This window comes from Heliangelus exortis, unplaced genomic scaffold, assembly GCF_036169615.1.
Source record: "Heliangelus exortis unplaced genomic scaffold, bHelExo1.hap1 Scaffold_108, whole genome shotgun sequence".
In the NCBI taxonomy this organism is placed as follows: Eukaryota; Metazoa; Chordata; class Aves; order Apodiformes; family Trochilidae; genus Heliangelus; species Heliangelus exortis.
This window is the reverse complement of record NW_027285928.1, coordinates 1-22,569: the sequence shown is the minus strand read 5'-3', so window position 1 is coordinate 22,569 and position 22,569 is coordinate 1. Positions and strand designations below refer to the sequence as shown.

Sequence of the window (22,569 nt, the reverse complement as noted above, 5' to 3'; positions counted from 1 at the left end):
GCTGTCAAAATATTACTCAGAGTCAGGACACATGGAAAGATTGGAAGACTTTATGGGGACCCAGTATCTTAGAACATTACTCTTATCTCGGGAAAGTACAATGGTGCCTTCAATGGTCAGGGAATAGAAACCAATCGTACTACAGAGTATCTATTAGTGTTTACAAGAGACACTCCGGAAGATCGAATAGGACTAGTACCAGTAAAGATGGTATTAAAGTGGGCATGTGAATGTAGGGGATATAATCACACCATAAGTATGAGACAAGGGATGGAACCTATAGATTGCAGGCACACAACGGTTCGCAGTCCTGGAAATTTGGTTTGGGTCTTGGGACATGGCAAATGGACATCTCACCTACTCTTAGATGGGCTAAGCACTCAGATTACCTCGGGTGCTGGAATCTTTGTTTGCACCAATTTCCACTTATAGGAATGGGGAAATGTTGTTCAAACTATTGGGACAGACCGAAAGGTTTGCAGCAGTAACGAAGAAAGGATTTAGGGACCTGAATTTACAGTTACAGGCCACTACTAGGATGACCATAAAAATAGAATGGCCTTGGACATGATATTACTAAAAGAGCATGGTGTCTGTGGTTATCTGCACGATAAGGATGGGCATTGTTGCTTACACATCCCAAATGTCACCCAGGAGGTAGAAAAAGATATTAGTCAATTGGAACAAGTTGAGGATAAGGTCCATGATGTTCAAAAAGAGGCAGAACACAATTGGGTTGGAGCAGTATTCAGCTCCCTAGGGATCCAGGTCTCTGGTTGGATATCATCAATTGTGCTATACGGAATCATGATAATCATAATCGTTATAATTGCTAAAGTAGCATACAAGTGTCTTTTAGGAATGATTGCAAAAGAAGGCCAACACACTCAGAGGGTGATGAAGGCCATGACCCGAAGAGAAGTGATCCTCCCACAAGACAACTCACCCCCAGCCGCCTAACAAGAAAACCAGCAGCTTGAGGGGTTGAGCATCCTTGCGAAGGAAGATCGAAGGATGCTCAAAAGGGGGGGGGACTTGTTGCAAGTAGCGGAAGAAATAGAAATTTAGAAGTAGTTATGCTAAGGTTTGGACTCGTCAAGCAGAACAGAAAAACAGGCCCTGGGAAGGGGTCTTAGCCAGGAATGTGCTGAGGAGAGGGGATCAGAATCAGAGTAAACTGACACCTTGTACTGAAGATAAGGGCTGGTGGTGGGAGACAGTTAAACAATAGTTTAAGATGAACAAGTATAAGATTTGTGGATTGGGGATGTCTATCTATTGTATGTAACTATTTTTTAACTGAAGTTCCGTACGTAGACCTCATTGTAAAAGAGTATAAAAGCTGAACCAAAAACGAGGGTCTGTGGAATCCTGACTTGGGACGCTAGTCCTCAGGTTTCCCGGGCCACGAACAAAGCACCGCATAAACTGACTCTGTTGGTTTGTGCCTTGACTACGGGCAACAATATGGGAGGATATTCTTTGCCGGATACCACTTAGGTCCTGCCTCTGTTGAAATACAAGCATAGCCCCTGCCCCACGTGATTAAAGGAAATGGGCCTTCAACTTTCCCTGACTCCAAATCCCGTACTAACACAGGGGGTCTTTCCTGGAATTTAAAAAGATGGTTATTTGCAAAATGTTTTTTGATTGGCGGGGTATTGTCAGAAAAGCAATTCAAGAAATTGAAAGTATATATAGCTTTTTGCAATCCGTCTCCTGGTGTGCTTATCAGTCCACCAGCTCCTCCTTTTTGTTCTAGTAAAAGTGCCTTAAGGGACTGAGGGGAACGTTCAATAATTGATTAACCTGTCGGAGAATGGGGGATACCTGTCACATGTTTAATTGCCCATTCCGCAAAAAAAGTCTTCAAAAGTTGAGAAGAATAGGCAGGGCCATTGTCTGTTTTAACTCTTTGAGGAACTCCTAGAGAGGCAAAAGCTTTCAAAAAGTGTTTTTTGTCGTCTCTGGCCTTTTCTCCTGTATGGCATGATGCATAAATAGCTCCGGAGAAGGTATCAATGGAAGAGTGTATGTACTTAAGACGACCAAATTCGGAAAAATGAGTAATATCACTTCGCCAAGTTCAAGGCTTTGGAGCCCTCTAGGGTTAACTCCTCCTGCTAAAGGCTGAAATGTAAATTGCAGACAGTAAGGGCAAGCAAATTAGATATCAGCCGCCTGCTGCGAAGTCAGACCAAATTGTTTGCGGTGCCCTTTAGCGTTTTTATGGAAGAACATGAGGCTTAGGCGAGCCTGCTCGAAGTGATTAGGAAGGGGGAGCACCGACATAGTTGGCAGGTCAGCGGCTTTGTTTCCTTCGGCTACAAAACCTGGGAGGGCGGTGTGAGGCCTGATATGCATAATGAAGAAGGCGTGTTGCCGTTTTTTGATGAGATCAATTAGTGCTCTGAGCAGAATATACAGTTGCAAATTGGAATTGTCCCTGAGCGCTGAAGCTTCTGCTCGGAGAAGAATACCTGCTACATAAGCCGAGTCCGTGATAATATTAAAGGGTTGATTACTGAAAAGAGAAAAGGCTGTTGTTACAGCAGCTAATTCAACAAGCTGAGGAGAACCTGGGTGGAAGGTGACATCAGACTGCCAATCTTTGGTTTCAGGATTCCTCCATACAATCACAGCTTTATGAGAGGCACCAGAACCATCTGTAAATGGTTACAGTAATTGCCTGTAAAGGAACTTCACTTCTCTTTGGAACTTCTGCAAGGGACAAGAGAAAAAGTTTATGCGGAGAGAAATGATTTGAAAATTGTCCCGTGAAGTGCTGTACCGCAATCTGAAAAGGAAGCGAATTCTGTAGAAGAAAAGAAAGATACAATTCAGTAACAGGAACATAAATTTTAGAAAAAGATTTGCTGGAAAGAGTTAACAGTCCCTCTCTGGCTTTCATAATGATTTGAGAAAACATCTCTGGCCTCTGTAATATAGTTTTAGAGGACTGATTGGACAGGAAAATCCACTCTAAATTCAATAATGGATCTGTAAGCGTGATGTCTCACTGAAAAATCATGCCACAATATTTTACACCGTACTCTAAAATTATTAATTGAAGGAGTAGATCACTGTCCCATCGAGAGGCTTGCCTCTGTGCGATGGCTTTGCAAACACTTTGTAAAGCTGATTCCGCAGAGTGTGTTAAGTGTCTGGGTGCCAGTAAATCTGCGTCTCCTTTAAGAAGATCAAATAGAGGAGCCAATTCGGAATTTGAAATATCCAGAAGGGGTCGCAACCAATTAATAGATCCCAAAAGTTTTTGAGCGTCGTGCAGTGTGGCTATCTGAGTATTGATAGCATTTGCGGAATTATGGAATGATTGGTAATCTTCCACCCCAGATAATTCCAGGGAGCCTGCTTTTGAATTTTTTCTGGTGAAACTTTCAAGCCTGCCTGATCGATGGCAGTTAACAAAGATTCTATTGCCTTTTGTAACTCACCCTCAGCGGCAGCAGCAATAAACAGGTCATCCATATAATGGTACAGTACTACAGTTGGAAATTCAAGACGTACGGGGGCCAGTATTTTGGCCACACACCATTGGCAAATTGTGGGGCTATTTTTCATGCCTTGAGGTAAAACCGTCCAATGGTAGCGTTTGAGAGGTGCTCCCATATCAATGCTAGGCACAGAAAAGGCAAATTTAGGTGCATCATCAAGATGTAAAGGAATATCAAAAAAGCAATCTTTCAGATCAATAACAATCAAATTCCATTCCCGCGAGATCATTGTTGGTGAGGAGAGAGCTTGTTGTAACGATCCCATTGGCTCCATAACAGCATTAACTTTTCGTAAATCTTGCAATAATCGCCAACCCCCTGATTTTTTCTTAATTACAAAAACAGGAGTATTCCACGGACTGAAAGTCGGAACTACATGTCCTTTTTTCAATTGGATTTGTATCAATTGTTCTAGGGCGCCAAGTTTTTCTTCTGATAAGGGCCACTGGTTCACCCACACTGGATCCCGTGTTTTCCAGGATAATTGTGGAATTTCACGCCCTTTATCAGTGACCTTCGCTAAAAAACCGTTTCTAAATGCAATCCCCATTGTGACAGAACATCCCTTCCCCACAGATTCAACGGCACAGGCAATACAAAGGGTCGAACACTACCTACCCTGTTCTCTGGACCAATGATTTGAATAATATCTTCACTCTGATAACTGTTACCAATTCCCCCTATTCCTGCTAGTGGCTGTGCAGTGCGAGTTAATTTCCACTGGCGCGGCCACTTAGCTTGGGATATGACGGTAACATCGGAACCTCCCTCAATAAGACCTGTTAACACAACTTGATGACACCCTTTTTTAAGTTTACATTGTTTCAATGGTCTGTCCTTTGAGATCGCGTGTGTCCAGTAGATTTGCGGGCAGCCTGTAGATCCGAAAGCACCCTGCCGCGTGGCATCTGAGGGGAAAAATTCAATATTCAAGGGTAACAACAGCAATTGCGCTATTTTGCTTTTAGCGGGTATCGTGCAGGGTGGTGAAGGCGTCCAAGCCATTATTTTTATTTCTAATGCATCGTTGTCGATAACTCCTGGTAAAACAAAAAGATCACTAAAAGTTGTTGTCCCACAATAAGACCCATGGTCCCGGACGGAAGCGGCCCTTGAAACAGAGTTTCGATCAGATGCACGGAGGGGTCGGCAAGAGTCACTGTGAACCGGGTTGATAAATCCAGTCCGGCGCTCCCTGCTCTTGCTCTTGTAAGAGCGAAGTCATTTGCTGTGGCGTATTGAGCGCTGGATATTGCTGCATCGGGTGTGCTTGAAAAAACTGCTGAGCCGACGGGGTTTGAAAGGACAGAGGAATTTGTGTCTGCTCGCGGCGCCGTCCCGCGCTGCGATAAAAGTTTCCCTGCGGTTGCCCTTGGTTATCGAATTTGGAATGGCAGTGGCTTATCAAGTGCCGACCCTTTTTGCATTTGCTGCACATGGGGATATTTTGCAGATTTTTTTTCTTTTGACAGTTCTTTTTCAGATGACCGACTTGGCCACACCCATAACATACTGGGGCATTTTTAAATTTGTGTCCCGGCCCTTGCATCGAGGCAAAGGCAGCCGCCATTGTCTCGTATTTATAATCGGGGATACCGAAGCGGTTGCAAGCTTCCATCATTTCCACCAGGGTAGGGTCGGATCTTGGCAGATACTTAAGGAGCCTTTTGCAGTCGGCATTAGCATTTTCCACAGCCAATTTAAGTAGCAGAATATTTCTGGCATCAACATTATCTATCTGCTTTTCCAGTGCTTGCTGCAATTTAGATATGAATTCCATATAGGGCTCTTTCGGTCCTTGTATTATGCTTGTAAAAGCTTTTTGAGGTTTGCTAGCATCTGGAATTTTTAAAAAAGCTCTTTTAGCTTCCTGGGTGGTATCTAGCAGGGAATTTCTTGGAATTTCTCGTGCCTGGGCTGCAGGATCGGTAAACTGCCCAGCCCCCATGAGGTGGTCTACTGTTAAAGCCTGCAGCGCTGGATTATCCCCTGCCGCATAATTAGTTTTTCCACCCCGTGCCTCCAGTTAGACTCCCAGAGCACATATTGTGAGGGGTTTAACAGCAAGCGGGCTAAGGTTTTTAAATCATATGGCGTAAAGACATGACCTTCACAGACCGACTCCAGGAACCCCGCGAAATAATGAGATTCGAGTCCGTTTTCCTCAGCTACCCTGCGTAGCTCTTTAGTGACGGAAAAATTGAGAGCCGACCATTGGGGTTCTCCCGTCGCTGGATATATTACGGGAGCGACAAAGGGATTATTTTTTTCGTGCCGTCGCTGTGCAGGGCGTGGGGGGCACACTGATAGCTACAGCCATGTCAATTTCTCCCGCATCTAAAGCTTGCTTTTTAATAGCAGCCCACACCGCGTATGGATCGTGATCATCGGGAAACAGATCTGGTTCTTGTCCTGGATCGAAAGGATCGTCGCTCGGTGAATCCGGGCTGGTTACTTTGGCTACAGTTCTGACAGGGGGAGCGACTTTCTGCGCTCTTCCCTCTGGTAGCAGAGTGGCGCTGGGAGCGGCAGAAGGAGTTCCTGCTCCTTCCGATTCCCGCTCTTTAACCCCTTCAAATGCTGTTCGCCAGGGAAAAAGGAGTTTGACCGCTTCCTGATCCCCTCGAGTACTCAGGTCCCATAAACGGACTCCCGCTTTATCCCACGGTTCAGATTCAAAGATAGTAACAGCAGAAATACCTGGGAATTTATACCATGAGCTTAAGTCCATGGTCCGATATTTCTTTCTGCTGCTTAAGCAACAGTTCTCTCATTAGTCTATAAACGTCCTTTTCTTCATGGGAACTTTGATTACCCATGACTACGTTTCTCCGAGCTCACCTGCCAATCGCGAGGAGGTGCAGACGGGGGGCCACCCTTTTCCAGACTTCTTTCAGCCCCAGGCTTCTTTCAGCCTCAAATTCCAAGTTCTCGGAGACCTGCGGCCGACTGCTTCTTCAGCAGACTCTTCCCGACATCACGTCGGGGTCACCATTTGCCGCAGCAAGGACGGGGACAAGAGTTTGATGCAAACTAAACTCCGTTTATTTGTATCCTTACATGCAGTTCTAGACCTTTTTCAAATCACACCTTATCTGTGCTGCCAATCCCTTCAAGACAATCTCACAATCAGGAGGCTGCACAATCAGGAAGTCCCATGCTTCTCTGGCATAGCTCGGGACTATGTTCATTCCACGGTTTGTATGAGAGAGACTTTGTCTCCATCAAGTGTTTTGTCCTCTCTGTGCATTTTACCTTTGAACCTACACAGGGGGACCTTGGGAGCATCTTGAGAAGGTCACGTGGGTGAAAACCAAACATGGCGTTGGCCAACGATCAAGGCTTGGAGGATTCTGTGGGGCCGGGGGACTTCTGGGAGGTCACGTGGGGTCAAACCCATCCATCTGTGACCTGGGGGAGGGGCCTAACTCATCCTTGGGCCAATGGAGAGGTCGCCAAGGGATCTGTGGGGTTGGGGATCCAGAGGAACCGCCAGAAGGACCAATGGGTGAAGAGCTTGGAGGAGGTGACCAATGGAGAGGTGGCCAAGGGTTCTGTGGGGCCAGGGGACTTCTGGGAGGTCACGTGGGGTCTAAACAATCGTTGGATTGGCCAATGGGGAGGTGGCCAAGGGTTCTGTGGGGTTGGGGACCAAGAGGGAGCTTGGGACCATCTTGAGAAGGTCACGTGGGTGAAAACCAAACATGGCGTTGGCCAACGATCAAGGCTTGGAGGATTCTGTGGGGAGAGGGGACTTCTGGGAGGTCACGTGGGGCGGAAAACAGCGTTGGGTTGGCCAATGGGGAGGTGGCCAAGGGATCTGTGGGGTTGGGGACCCAGAGGGACCTCCAGAAGGACCAATGGGTGAAGAGCTTGGAGGAGGTGACGAATGGAGAGGTCGCCAAGGGTTCTGTGGGGCCAGGGGACTTCTGGGAGGTCACGTGGGGTCAAACCCATCCATCTGTGGCCTGGGGGAGGGGCTTAACCCATCCTTGGGCCAATGGAGAGGTTGCCAAGGGTTCTGTGGGGTTGGGGGACCTGTAGGGACCTCCAGAAAAACCAATGGGTGAAGAGCTTGGTGGAGGTGACCAATGGAGAGGTGGCCAAGGGCTCTGTGGGCTGGGGGAGGGGCTTAATGAAATGGGGGAGGGGCCTGAAGGGGCGTGGCCAAGAAAGGGTGGCGACGCGAGGAGTTTCCTCTTTTTTTGGGGTTTTTTTTTGGTCAAATTCTCCATTTTTGGAGGAATTTTCCTCTTTTTGGGGTGGTTTCTCCCAGTTTGGGGCAATTTGGGTCCTTTTCTCCCTTTTTCAGGTTCGTTTGCCCCAATTTTTGGTGATTTCCCCCTTTTTGGGGTTGTTTTTTTTAAAAAAATTGAATTAAAATGATTAAATTGAAAATTAAATTCAAATTCAAATTTTTAAAATTAAAATTTAAAAATTAAAGTTCAAATTCAAAATTAAATTTAAATTGGAAATTTAAAATTAAAATTCAAAATTAAATTTAAATGGGAAATTAGAATTAAAATTGAAAATTAAATTTAAATTGAAAATAAATATAATTAAAAATTCAACTGAAGAAAAATTAAAATTTAATTGAAGTTGAAAGAAACTTCAGTTTAAAAATTAAAATTCGAATTAAAATTCCATGAAATTAAATTTAAATGAAATTAAAATTAAAATCTGATTAAAAAATTCAATTCAGCTCAATTCAATTTTTTTCTAAATTTTATTGGGAAGTGAATTTTGAATGAAATCAAATTTTAATTTAATTTAAATTTAATTGAATAGAATTTTAATTCAATTTTTAATTTTTAAACTGAATTTTCTTTCAACTTCAATTAAATTTTAATTTTTCTTTGGTTGAATTTTTAATTTAATTTAATTTTTAATTTAGCTTCATAAATTTTTCATTTTATTTCTAACTGAATTTAATTTTAATTTTAAACTTTAGTTTTCATTTTCAATTTAAATTTAATTTTAAGCCTTTTTATTTTTATTTCATTAGTAATTATGTCAAATTTCAATTTTAATGTAAAATTTAAATTTTAGTTTTAATTTTAATTTTCAAATTTTAATTCTAAATTTAAGTTTTAATTTTACTTTTCAATTTAAAATTTAATTTTAAACTCTAATTTTTATTTTTTTTACTTGTAACTATAATTTTCAACTTATATTTAATTTTCAATTAAAATTTTAGATTTTAATTTTAATTTTTGAATTTTAATTTAATTTCCAATTTAAATTTTGAATTTTAACTTTAATTTTTATTTTAATTTTAATTTTTAATTTTAATTTTCCATTTCAATTTTCCATTTCAATTTAATTTTAAACTAATTTTTATTTTAATTATTTGTAATTATAATTTAATTTTCAATTTATATTTAATTGTAAATTAAAATTTTAGATTTTAATTTTAATTTTTTAATTTTAATTTTCATTTAATTTCCAATTTAATTTTGAATTTAACTTTAATTTTTTAAATTTTAATTTTAAATTTTAATTTTAATATTCCATTTAAATTTAATTTTAAGCTCTAATTTTTATTTTAATATTTTTATTTGTAAATATTATTTAATTTTCTACTTAAACTTAATTTTCAAGTAAAATTTAATTTTAAATTTTAATTTTAATTTTAGTTTTTTAATTTCAATTTAATTTCCAATTTAAATTTAATTTTTAATTTGAACTTTAATTTTTAAATTTTCATTTTCATGTTAAAAATTTGAATTTAAGTTTCAATTTAATTCAAATTTCTTCATTTTTCCTCCACCCCAAATTTTTTTTTTCCTCTTACCTCAAATCCCAAAATTCCAAAAATCTGAGGGGGGGGGGGGCCAAAAAAAAAAAAAAAAAATTACTAAAATTCAGGGTTTTTTTCTTTTTTTTTTTTTTTTTGCAGGGGGGGCAAAAAAATCTCAAATTTATTAAAATTTGATGAATTTTTCTTTTTTTTTTGGGGTGGTTCCCTCAGCCCTGGGCGGGGGGGTCCGGGGGGGTCTCCAGGAGCTCCTTGTAATGACGTTTGAAAAATCCCACCTGGAAAAGAAAATTCCCAAATTTTTTCTCCCCCTAAAAAAAAAAAAATTCCCCAAATTTTTTCTTCCCTCCCCCCCAAAAAAAAATTCCCCAAATTTTTTTTCCCCCCTAAAAAATTCCCCGAATTTTTTCTTCCCCCCCAAAAAAATTCCCAAAATTTTTCCCCCAAAAATCCCAATATTTTTTCTCCCTCAAAAAAATTCCCAAAATTTCCCCCCTCCAAAAACTAAAAAAAATTCCCCAAATTTTTCCCCCCCCAAAATCTCCCAAAATTTTTCCCCCCTCAAAATCTCCCAAAATTTTTTCTCCCCCCCAAAAAATTCCCCATATTTTTTCTTCCCCCCCAAAAAAATTTCCCCAAATTTTTTCTTCCCCCCCCAAAAAATTCCAATTTTTCCCCCCCCAAAAAAATTCCCAAAATTTTTCCCCAAAACAAAATCCCAATATTTTTTCTCCCTCAAAAAAATTCCCAGAATTTCCCCCTCCAAAAATTAAAAAATTCCCAAAATTTCCCTCCCCCCCCAAAATATTCCCACATTTTCCCCCTCAAAAAAAATTCCCAAATTTTTTTTCGGCCCCGCCCCCCCCAAAAAATCCTAAAATTTCCCTCCCCCAAAAAATTCCGAACATAAAAAAAATTCCAAAATTTCCCCCAAAATAAAAAATTACCATTTTTCCCCCCCAAAAAATTATTTAAAAATTCCCAAAATTTCCCCCCAAAAATTCCCAAAGTAAAAAAAAATCCAATATTTCCCCCCAAAATAAAAAATTCCCAATTTCCCCCCCCCAAAAAAATCCTAAAATTTTCCCTCCCCAAAAATTCCCAAAAATTTCCAAATTCCCCCCCCAAAAAAGAAAAAAAATCCCAATTTTTCCCCATCCAAAAAAAAAAAAATCCCCAAATTTCCCCTTTCCTCAAAATCATTCCCAAAAATTCCCAAATTTTTCCCCCCCCAAAAAAAAAGAAAAAAAATCCCAATTTTTCCCCATCCAAAAAAAAAAAAAAATCCCAAAATTTCCCCTTTCCTCAAAATAATTCCCAAAAATTCCCAATTTTTTCCCCCCCAAAATATTCCCAAACTTCCCCCCAAAAAATTCCAAAATTTCCCCCCCAAAATAAAAAGTTCCCAATTTCCCCCCCCAAAAAAAATTTAAGAAAAAATCCTAAAATTTTCCCTCCCCCAAAAAATTCCAAAAAATTCCCAAAATTTTTCCCACCCAAAAAAAATTCCCAAATTTTTCCCCTCAAAAAAATTCCCAAAATTTTTTTTGGGCCCCCCCAAAAAAAAAAAATCCCAAATTCCCCCCCCCAAAAAAAGAAAAAAAATCCCAATTTTTCCCCCATCCAATAAAAAAATTCTAAAATTTCCTCCCCCCAAAAAAATCCCAACATAAAATAAATTCCAAAATTTCCCCCCAAAATAAGAAATTCCCATTTTTCCCCCCAAAAATTATTTAAAAATTCCCAAAATTTCCCCCAAAAAATTCCCAAAGTAAAAAAAATTCCAAAATTTCCCCCCAAAATAAAAAATTCCCATTTTTCCCCCCCAGAAAAATTTAAAAAAAATTCCCAAAATTTTTTTCTGCTCCCCCCCGAAGAAAAATCCCAAAATTTCCCCCCCCCCCCCCCAAAAATTCCCACATTTTCCCCCTCAAAAAAAATTCCCTAAATTTTTTTTGGCCCCCGCCCCCAAAAAAAAAAAATCCCAAAATCCCCCCCCAAAAAAGAAAAAAAATCCCAAAATTTCCCCTTTCCTCAAAATAATTCCCAAAAATTCCCAAATTTTTTTCCCCCCAAAAAATATTCCCAAACTTCCCCCCAAAAAATCCCAAAATTTCCCCCCCAAAATAAAAAATTCCCAATTTCCCCCCCCCAAAAAAAATCCTAAAATTTTCCCTCCCCCAAAAAATTCCCAAAATTTTCCCCCTCAAAAAAAATTCCCAAAATTTTTTTCGGGCCCCCCCCCCCCCCAAAAAAAAAAAAATCCCAAATTCCCCCCCCACCAAAAAAAAGAAGAAAAATCCCAATTTTTCCCCCTTCCAAAAAAAAAAAAAAATTCCCAAAATTTCCTCCCCCCTCAAAATAATTCCCCAAAATTCCCAAATTTCCCCCCCCCAAAAAAAGAAAAAAAATCCCAATTTTTCCCCATCCAAAAAAAAAAAAAAAATCCCAAAATTTCCCCTTTCCTCAAAATAATTCCCAAAAATTCCCAAATTCCCCCCCCAAAAAAAAGAAAAAAAATCCCAATTTTTCCCCCTCCAAAAAAAAAAAAAAATCCAAAAATTTCCTCCCCCCTCAAAATAATTCCCAAAAATTCCCAAATTTTTTCCCCCCAAAAATATTCCCAAACTTCCCCCAAAAAAATCCCAAAATTTCCCCCCCAAAATAAAAAATTCCCAATTTTTCCCCCCCAAAAAAATTTTTAAAAAAATCCGAAAATTTTCCCTCCCCCAAAAAATTCCCAAAATTTTTCCCACCCAAAAAAAATTCCCAAATTTTCCCCCTCAAAAAAAATTCCCAAAATTTTTTTCAGCCCCCCCCCCCAAAAAAAAAATCCCAAAATCCCCCCCCCCTAAAAAAAAAATCCCAATTTTTCCCCCATCCAAAAAAAAAAAAAAAAATCCCAAAATTTCCCCTTTTCTCAAAATAATTCCCAAAAATTCCCAAATTCCCCCCCCCCCCCCCTGACCTTCTGGAGCCCCCAAACCGCCAGGGCCAGGAGGACCAAACCCCCCAGGGACCCCCCCAGGATGGGGGGCAGGAGGTTGGGGGGCTCCAAACGTTCCAGCAAAGTCTCCACCTGGGGGGGGAAGAAAAATTTGGGGGGGGGGAGAGACCCCCCCAGACCCCTCAGATCCCAAATTTCCAAAAAAAATTCCAGATTTTCCCCCAAAACCCCCAAATTTCCCCAAAAAACCCCCCAATTTCCCCCCAAAAAACCCAATTTTTCCCCAATATCCCCCAAAATACCAAAATTCCCCCCCTGAGCCCAAATTTCCATCAAATTTCCCCCAAAACCCCCCAAATTTCCCCAAATTTTCCCCCCAAATTCCCCCCAGACCCCAAAAATTCCTAATTTTCAATTTTCACCCAAAAACCCCTAAATTTCCCCAAAAAAACCCCAAATTTCCTCCCCCAGACCCCAAAATTTCCCCCAAAACCCCAAATTTCCCCCCAAAAAACCCAAAAATCCCCAAATTCTCCCCAAATTTCTCCCCCAAAACCCCGAATTTCCCCCCTCAGACCCCAAATTCCCCCCAAAAAACCCAATTTTCCCCCAGATCCCAAATTTCCCAAAGAAACCCAAATTTCCCCAAATTTCCCCCCAAAAACCCCCAAATTTCTCAAAAAAACCCAAATTTCCTCCCCCAGACCCCAAAATTTCCCCCCAAAGCTCCAATTTTCCCAAAAAAAGACAAAAATCCCCAAATTCTCCCCAAATTTCTCCCCCAGAACCCCAAATTTCCCCAAATTTCCACCCAAAACCCCCCAAATTTCCCCCAAAAATTCCAAATTTCCCCCAAAATCCCCAAATTTCCCCCCCAAAAAACCGAAAAGTCCCCAAATTCTCCCAAAATTTCTCCCCCAAAACCCCAAAGTTCCCCAAAAAAACCCAAATTTCCCCCCAAAAAATCCCCCAAATTCCTCCCCAAACCCCAAATTCCCCCCCAAAAAACCTCAAATTTCCCCCAATTTTCCCCCAAAATTTCCCCCAGATCCCGAATTTCCCAAAAAACCTCAAATTTCCAATTTTCCCCCAAAATTTCCTCCCAAAAAACCCAAATTTTCCCCAATTTCCCCCAAAATACCAAAATTCCCCCCCAGACCCCAAATTTCCCTCAAATTTCCCCCCAAAAAACCCAAATTTCCCCAAATTTTCCCCCAAAATCCCCCCCAGAGCCCATATTTTCAAAAAAACCCCAAATTTGCCCCAAATTTCTCACCTCCAGCTCCTCCCCCCCCCCAAGGTTCTGGTACCGACCCAAATCGTAGTGAATTCGCCCCAAACTTCTCAGAATCACCCGGGGGGGGGCCCTGTTGGGGGGGAAAAATCACAAAAAAACCCCAGAAAAACCCCAAATCCCCCCAAAAAACAAAAAAACACCCAAAAAACAAACAAACAAAAAACCCTCCAAAAAATAAAAAAACAAAAAAAAAACCCAAAAAAAACCCCAAAAAACCCGCCAAAAATCCCAAAATTCCAACCCCCCCAAAAAAACCCAAATCCCCCCAAAAGAACCCAAAATAAAAAAAAACAAAACACCCCAAAAAAACAACCAAAAAAACCCCCAAAAAACCCAGAATCCAAAAAAAGCCCCAAAACCCCCCTAAATCCCCCCCAAAAATCCCCAAATCCCCCAAACCTCCCCCAAAAGCCAAAACCCTCCAAGCCCCCCCCAAAAGACCCCAAAATCCCCCAAAAAACCCAAAATCCCCCAAAAAACCCCAAAATCCCCCCAAAACCCCCAAAAAACCCCAAAACCCCAAAAAACCCCAAATCCCCCCAAAAACCCCAAAACACCCCAAAACCCCAAAAAAACCCCAAAATCCCCCCAAAAAACCCCAAAAAACCCCCAAACCCCCCAAAACAACCCAAAATCCCCAAAAAACCCAAAACCCCAAAAACCCAAACCCCCCCCAAAAAACCAAAAAACCCCCCAAAAAACCCCTCAAAAAACCCAAAAACCCCAAAACCCCCAAAAGCCCCAAAATCCCAACCCCCCCAAAAAAAGCCCCAAAAACCCCAAAATCCCCCAAAACCCCAAAAAAACCCAAAAAACCCCAAAGTCCCTAAAAACCCCCAAATCCCAAAAAACTCCAAAACCCAAAAAACCCAAAATCCCCCAAATCCCCCCCAAACCCCCCAAAAATCCCAAATACCCCAAAACCCCCAAACTCCCAAACCCGAAAAAAAAGCATCAAAAACCACAAAATCCCCAAAATCCCCCAAAACCCCTGAAACCCCAAAAAACCCCAAAAAACGCCAAAGTCCCCCAAAATCCCCAAAACCCAAAAAAAGCCCCAAACCCCAAAAAACCCAAAAAAACCCCCAAAAACCCCAAAAAAAACCCAAAACTCCAAAACCCCCCTAAATCCCCCCAAAAAAACCCCAAAACCCCCCAAAACCCAAAAAAACCCCAAACCTCCCCAAAAAACCCAAAACCCAAAAAACTCCAAATCCCCCAAAACTCCCAAAAAAACCCCAAAACCCCCCAAAAAACCCAAAACCCCCCAAATCCCAAAAAAAACCCCAAAAACCCCCCAAAACCCCCCAAAATTCCAAACCCCCCCAACCCCCCCCCCAAAAAAAACCCCAAAACTCCCCCAAATCCCCCCAAAAAGCCCCAAAACTCCCCAAATTTTTACCTCCTTGCCCCAGGTCTCCTCCAGCCGCCCCCCCAGGGTCACCCCCAAAGTCTGGGGGGGCTCCAGCCCCTCCCCCACCTCACACCGGAACTCCCGGCACGGGACCCCCGGGCACTCCTGGGAAGGATTTTTGGGGCTTTTTCACGGTTTTTGACGATTTTTGGTGTTTTTTTGACATTTTTTACCATTTTTTGACATTTTGGGGTTTTTTGGGTTTTTTGGGCATTTTTGGGGATTTTTTAGTGGGGTTTTTGGGGGATTCGGGTGGGGGGGACCCCCAGACCCCCCCCTTTTACTTGGTTTGAGGGGGGGTTGGGATTTTTTGGGGCTTTTTCACAGTTTTTGACGATTTTTGGCGTTTTTTGACGTTTTTTATAATTTTTTGACATTTTTGAGGTTTTTTGGCGTTTTTGGGGGTTTTTTGGGGGTTTCTTTAGGGGGAGGTGGGGGTGATTTGGAGGGAGGGGACCCCAAGACCCCCCCCGGGCACTCCTGGGAAGGATTTTTGGGGCTTTTTCACGGTTTTTGACGATTTTTGACGATTTTTGGCGGTTTTTTGACATTTTTTGACATTTTGGGTTTTTTTGGGTTTTTTGGGCATTTTTGGGGATTTTTTAGTGGGGTTTTTGGGGGATTCGGGTGGGGGGGACCCCCAGACCCCCCCCTTTTACTTGGTTTGAGGGGGAGTTGGGATTTTTTGGGGCTTTTTCACGGTTTTTTGACGATTTTGGCGTTTTTTTGACGTTTTTTTATCATTTTTTGACATTTTTGAGGTTTTTGGCGGTTTTGGGGTTTTTTTGGGGGTTTCTTTAGGGGGAGTTGCGGGTGATTTGGGGGGAGGGGACCCCAAGACCCCCCCCGGGCACTCCTGGGAAGGATTTTTGGGGCTTTTTCACGGTTTTTGACGATTTTTGGCGTTTTTTTGGCCGTTTTTTTATCATTTTTTGACATTTGGGGGTTTTTTGGGTTTTATGGGCATTTTTGGGGATTTTTTAGTGGTGTTTTTGGGGGATTCGGGTGGGGGGGACCCCCAGACCCCCCTCTTTTACTTGGTTTGAGGGGTGGTTGGGATTTTTTGGGGCTTTTTCACGGTTTTTGACGATTTTTGGCGTTTTTTGACGTTTTTTATCATTTTTTGACATTTTTGAGGTTTTTTGGCGTTTTTGGGGGTTTTTTGGGGGTTTCTTTAGGGGGAGGTGGGGGTGATTTGGAGGGAGGGGACCCAAGACCCCCCCCGGGCACTCCTGGGAAGGATTTTTGGGGCTTTTTCACGGTTTTTGACGATTTTTGGCGTTTTTTTGGCCGTTTTTTTTATCATTTTTTGACATTTTGGGGTTTTTTGGGCATTTTTTGGGATTTTTTAGTGGGGTTTTTGGGGGGTTCGGGTGGGGGGGGACCTCCAGAACCCCCCTTTTATTTGGTTTGAGGAGGGGTTGGGATGTTTTGGGCTTTTTCACGGTTTTTGACGATTTTTGGCGTTTTTTTGACATTTTTTACCATTTTTTAACATTTTGAGTTTTTTAGCATTTTTTTGCCCTTTTTTTCATTTTTTGGGATTTTTGGGGGGGTCAGGGGGGGTTTAGATGGATTTGGGGAGGGGGTGGGGAGAGGGGACCCCGAGACCCCCCCCTTATTTGGGTTTTGGGGGATTTTGGGCTTTTTTTTTTGTTTTGGGGTTGTTTTTTTTTTTTTTTTGGGTGTTTTTTTTTGCATTTTTGGGGGTTTTTGGGGGTTTTTGGGGTTTTTTTGGGGGTTTTTGGGGTCTCACCAGCACGGGGGGGTCCGTCAGGGTCTCGGGGGGGGGCCCGGGGACCCCTGGGAGATCTGAGCCCTCCCAGCAGCGAATTTCATCCTGGAGGGGGGGAAAAAAAAACAAAATTTTTTTTTTTTTTTTGGGGGAGGTTTTCCCTTTTTTTTTCCTTTTTTAATTATTTTTTTGGTTTTTTATTATTTTTTGGTGGTTTTTGTGTGTTTTTTTTTTACCCACTTTTTTTTTCTTTAATTTTTTTTACCCCCCCCTTTTTTTTTTCCATTTTTTTTCTGGGTCTTTTTTTTCTTTAATTTTTTTTGGTCCCCCCCTTTTTTTCTTTTTTTTTTTTTTTCAGGTTCCCCCTCCCCCTTTTTTTTTTTTTTTTTTCCCCCTTTTATTTTTTCTTTATTTTTATTTTGCCCCCCCTTCTTTTTTTTTCCTTTTTTTTCTGGGTCCTTTTTTTTTATTTTTTTTTTAACCCCCCCATATTTTTCTTTTTTTTTTTTTTGTTCCCTTTATTTTTTTTAATCTTTTTTTACCCCCCCCCCCCCCGTTTTTTTTCTTTAATTTTTTTCTGTCCCCCCCCTTTTTTTCTTTTTTTTTTTTTTGTGTCCCCTCCTTTTTTTACTTTTTTTTTACCCCCCCTTTTTTTTTTCCATTTTTTTTGGTCCCCCCCTTTTTTTTTTATCTTTTTTTTTTTCAGGTACCCCCCCGTTTTTTTTTTTTATCCCTCTTTTTTCTTTCTTTTTTTTTTTTTTGTTCCCCCTTTTTTTTTGTTGTTTTTTTTTCTAGTCCTTTTTTTTCAATTTTTTTTCACCCCCCCTTTTTTTTCTTTATTTTTTTTTTTTCAGGTTCCTCCCCCCATTTTTTTCCCCCTTTTTTTTTCCTTTTTTTCTTTTTGTGTTCCCCCCCTTTTCTTCTTTTTTTTTTCTGCTCCCCCCCTTTTTTTTTTCCCTTTTTATTCTTTTTTACCCCCCCTTTTTTTTTTTCTCTGACCCCCCCTTATTTTTTTCCCTTTTTTTTCCTTTTTTTTTTTCTGTTCCCCCCCCTTTTTTTCTTTTTTTTTTTTCTTTTGGTCCCCCCCTTTTTTTTTTCCTTTTTTTTCTGGTCCTTTTTTTTTAATTTTTTTTTAACCCCTTTTTTTTTTTTTTTTTTTTTTTTGCCCCCCCCCTTTTTTATTTTTTTTTTTACCCCTTTTTTTCTTTGCCCCCCTTTTTTTTTCATTTTTTTTACCCCCCCTTTTTTTTGCCCCCTTTTTTTTTATTTTTTTTTACCCCTTTTTTTTTTTGCCCCTTTTTTTTTCTGCCCCCCCCTTTATTTTTTTTCCCCTTTTTTTTCCTTATTTTTTTTACCCCCCCTTTTTTTTCTTATTTTTTTTTTTTCAGGTTCCTTCCCCCCCTTTTTTTTTTTCTCCCCCTTTTTTTTCTTTTTTTTTTTTTCCTGCCCCCCCCCTTTTTTTCTTCTTTCTTTTTTTTTTTCCCCCCTTTTTAATTTTTTTTTTTTTTCTTATTTTTTTGGGGGGGTCCCTCTCTCTGTCACCTGCAGGGGGGTCACTCCCAGCTGCTCCCAAATTGGGGTCCCCCCCCCCCCTTTGGGCAATGGGGACCCAAAAGGTGACGTTGAGGGGGGGTCCCTGACGCCCCAAAATCTTCACCTGGGGGGGGGGGAAACACAAAAAAAAGTCAAGAAAGTCAAAAAAATTGACATTTTGGGGACATTTGGGGACATTTTGGGGGTGTCCCCCCCCCTTTCTTACCTCGTAGTGATGGAAAAGGGGGAGGGCAGGGGGGTCCCCCCCCCCTTTTTGGGGGAGACCTCGAGGTAGGAGGTGGAGTTGGAGCTGGGGGGAGAATTTGGGGACATTTGGGGGGATTTGGGGACATTTGGGGGGATTTGGGGGAATTTTGGGGGGATTTTGGGACATTTGGGGGGATTTTGGGACATTTGGGGGGGATTTGGGGGGATTTGGGGGGATTTGGGGGATTTGGGGGGATTTGGGGACATTCTGGGGCAATTTGGGGACATTTTGGGGACATTTGGGGGAATTTTGGGGACATTTGGAGGGATTTGGGGATTTTGGGGGGAATTTGAGGGGATTTGGGGACATTTGGGGGCACTTGGGGACATTTTGGGGGGAATTGGGGACATTTGGGGGGGATTTTGGGGACATTTGGGGGGACTTGGGGGGGTTTGGTGGGGTTTTGGGGGGATTTTGGGGACATTTTGGGGACATTTTGGGGGGATTTGGGGATTTTTGGGGGGATTTTTGGGGGATTTGAGGACATTTGGGGGTTTTGGGGGGATTTTGGGGACATTTGGGGGCACTTGGGGACATTTTGGGGGGATCTGGGGACATTTGAGGGGGATTTGGGGACATTTTGGGACACTTTGGGGACATTCTGGGGCAATTTCGGGGACATTTTGGGACATTTGGGGGGAATTTTGGGGACATTTGGGGGATCTGGGGATATTTGAGGGGATTTGGGGATTTCTGGGGGAATTTGGAGGGGATTTGGGGACATTTGGGGGCACTTGGGGACATTTTGGGGGGAATTGGGGGATTTGGGGATGTTTTGGGACATTTTGGGGATATTTGGGGACATTTGGGGGCACTTGGGGACATTTTGGGGGGAATTGGGGACATTTGGGGGGATTTGGGGGAATTTTGGGGACATTTGGAGGGGACTTGGGGGGATTTGGGGGACATTTGAGGGGTTTGGGGGGATTTGGGGACATTTTGAGGGGATTTGGGGACATTTGGGGGGATTTGGGGGCACTTGGGGACATCTGGGGACATTTGAGGGGATTTGGGATATTTTGGGGACATTTGGGGAATTTGGGACATTTTTGGGGGATTTGGGGACATTTGGGGACACTTAGGGATATTTGGGGACATTTAGGGACATCTGGGGACACTTGGGGACATTTTGTCACCTGCTCAGCAGCACCAGGACCCCGTACTTCAGTGCCACCTCTGCCCGTGTCACCATCCCGGGGGTCCCGTTGTCACTTGGGGGGCGGGGGGGGAGGTGACACTCGTGTCCCCAAGTGCCACCAACCCCCCCCAAAGTGTCCCCAACCCCCCCCAAATTGTCCCCAAGTGCCACCAACCCCCCCCAAAGTGTCCCCAACCCCCCCCCAAATGTCCCCAAGTGCCACCAACCCCCCCCAAAGTGTCCCCAACCCCCCCCAAAGTGTCCCCAAAGTGTCCTCAACCACCCCAAAGTGTCCCCAAAGTGTCCCCAGGTGCCACCCCCCCCGTGTCCCCTCACCTGGTGACATGGCCACCACCTCCAGGGTGTCCCCAAAGTCCCCCCGGGAGGGGACATCGAGGGTGAGGGTGAGAAGGGAGCTGGGGGGGACAGAAAGGGACATTGGGGGGGATTTGGGGGGATTTGGGGAGATTTGGGGACATTTTGGGGATATTTGGGGACTTTTTGGGGAGATTTGAGGGGATTTGGGGACAATTTGGAGACATTTGGGGCCATTTTGGGGAATTTGGGGCCATTTTGGGACAATTTGGGGGGGATTTGGGGACATTTGGGGACTTTTTGGGGACACTTGGGGACATTTTAGGGATATTGGAGATATTTGGGGAGATCTGGGGCCATTTTGGGGCCATTTTGGGGCCATTTGGGGCCATTTGGGAATATTTGGGGACATTCTGGGGGAATTTGGGGCCATTTTGGGCCATTTTGGGGCCATTTGGGGCCAATTTGGGATATTTAGGGGGGATTTGGGGCCATTTAGGGGGGATTTGGGGACATTTGGGGACATTTGGGGACATTTGGGGACAATGCCACCTCCTGGTGTGCCCGGAAGGGGGAGGGGGTGACAGCACAGAGGGTCCTGAGCAGCTCCAAGTGACACCGGAGAGAGAAGGGGGAGCCTGGGGACTTTGGGGAGAAAAAAAGGAGAAATTGGTTAAAAGGTGAAAAAAGGGAAAGGGGGAGGGAAAAGGTTTGGGGGAAAAAAACGGGGATTTTGGGAAAAAAAAGGGGAGGGTCGGGGGGGAAAAGGGGTTTGGGGGAAAAAAAGGGGGTTTTGGGGAATAAAAGGTTTTGGGGGAAAAAAAGGGGTTTTTGGGAAACAAAGGGTTTGGGGGGAAAAAAGGAAAAAAAGGGGTTAGGGAAAAAAGGATTTTGGGGAAAAAAGGGGGTTTTGGGGAAAAGGTTCTGGGGGAAAAAATGGGGTTTTGGGAAAAAAGGTAGTTTTTTGGTAAAAAAGGGGGATTTTTGGTAAAAAATGGGGGGGCTGGGGGAAAAAACATGGGTTTTTGGGGAAAAAAAGGTGTTCTTTAGTAAAAAATGGGGGGTTTGGTGAAAAAAAGGGGCTTTTTGAGGAAAAAACTTGGTTTTTTTTGGAAAAAAGTGGGGTTTTCGGGAGAAAAAAGGCATTTTTGGGGTAAAAAAGGTTTTTTTTGCAAAGAAAGGGTTTTTTTTTGGGAAAAATACGGATTTTGGGAAATAACAGGGGATCTGGGAGAAAAAAGTTTTTTGGGGAAAAAAATGGGCTTTGGGGGGAAAAGAGTTTTTTGGGGAAAAAAAGGGTATTTTGGGGAAAAAGGGTCTTTGGGTGAAAAAAAGGGCTTTTTTGGGGGAAAAAAAGGGGTTTTGGGAAAAAAAAAGGTTTTTTGGTAAAAGTAGGGGTTTTTGGGGAAAAAATTGTTTTTGGGGGGATAAAAAGGGTTTTTTTTGCAAAAAAAGGGGGGTTTGGGTAAAAAGGGTTTTTTTTTGGGGAAAAAATGGGGGTTTTTTTGGAAAAAATGGGTTTTTTGGTAAAAAAATGGGGGTTTGGGGGGAAAAAAAGGGCATTTTTTTGGTAAAAAGGGGGGGTTTTGAGGTTGAAAAGGGGTTTTGGGGGGAAAAAAGGGGGGTTTGGGGTGAAAAAAGGGGTTTTTTGGGGAAAAAAAGGGGGTTTTGGGGTTTTTGAGGGAATCTAAAGAGGATTCTGAGGGAGGAAAAGGGGGGTTTTTGGAGAAAAAATGGGGTTTTGGGGAAAAAAAGGAGGCTTTGAGGGTTACTAAAGGGGGTTTTTTGGGGGAAAAAAAGGGGTTTTTGGCGGTTTTGAGGGCATCTAAAAAGGATTTTGAGGGCGAAAAAGCAGATTTGGGGGGAAAACCCCTGGATTTTGGGGGGAAAAAAGGGGGTTTTTGGTGCAAAAAAGGGGTTTTTTGGTGCAAAAAAGGGTTTTTTTGGGGCGAAAGGGATTTTGGGGTGAAAGGAGGTGTTTTTGGGTGTTACCTTCTGGACTTTTCTGTAGGAGAAGCCCCGCGGGTGCCTCAGCTCCAGGGAGGCCCCGTGGGAATCTTCCCCGCGGTTCCGCAGGCCCAGGCTCAGCTCCAGCTCCCGGGAAACCCCCAGGACCACCGGGCCCCCCCTGGGGGGAGAGAACTAAAGGTTGGGGAGAGCCAAAAAGGGGGGAAAAGGACCCAAAAAAAGGGAGAAACTCACCCCAAAAACTCCACGGTGACCTCCAAGGCGTCAACGCAGACGTCGTCGGCGCCGCAGTTCCGGGCGAAGGGCAACTGAGGGGAGACAAAATGGCGGCCGAGGAGACAAAATGGCGGCCGGGGAGACAAAATGGCGGCCGCCCAACACCCCCCCCCGGAAAAGGAGCCAAAAAATGAGGAAAAAAAACCCCAAAATCGACAAAAAACCAAAAAAAAATCGACAAAAATCGACAGATTTGGAGAAAGGATCTCTAAAGATTGCTGGGAAGTGACAAAAATGGCCAAAACTGGACAGAAATGGCCCAAAAATGTCCAAAAATTTCCAAGCGTACCCAGAAGTCTCTCACAAAAATTTCAGAAATGGCCAAAAATCAACAAAATTCGGCGGATTTGGAGAAGGGAGCAGAAAAAAATCGAAGGAAATCACCCCAACGGATCAAAGAGCTTA

At 42.7% G+C, this 22,569-nt stretch overlaps 1 protein-coding gene across 1 annotated transcript; it reads right to left on the bottom strand.

The window, feature by feature from the left end:
- Positions 1–9,419: 9,419 nt before the first annotated feature.
- Positions 9,420–22,408, bottom strand: LOC139790636 (uncharacterized; the record flags this gene model as incomplete). The annotated part of the gene is made up of 6 exons (XM_071732509.1): positions 9,420–9,551; positions 12,242–12,352; positions 14,920–15,036; positions 16,688–16,771; positions 21,913–22,048; positions 22,123–22,408. Coding segments are annotated over 6 exons (803 nt in total), but the record flags the coding sequence as incomplete, so codon positions are not given.
- Positions 22,409–22,569: the final 161 nt, after the last annotated feature.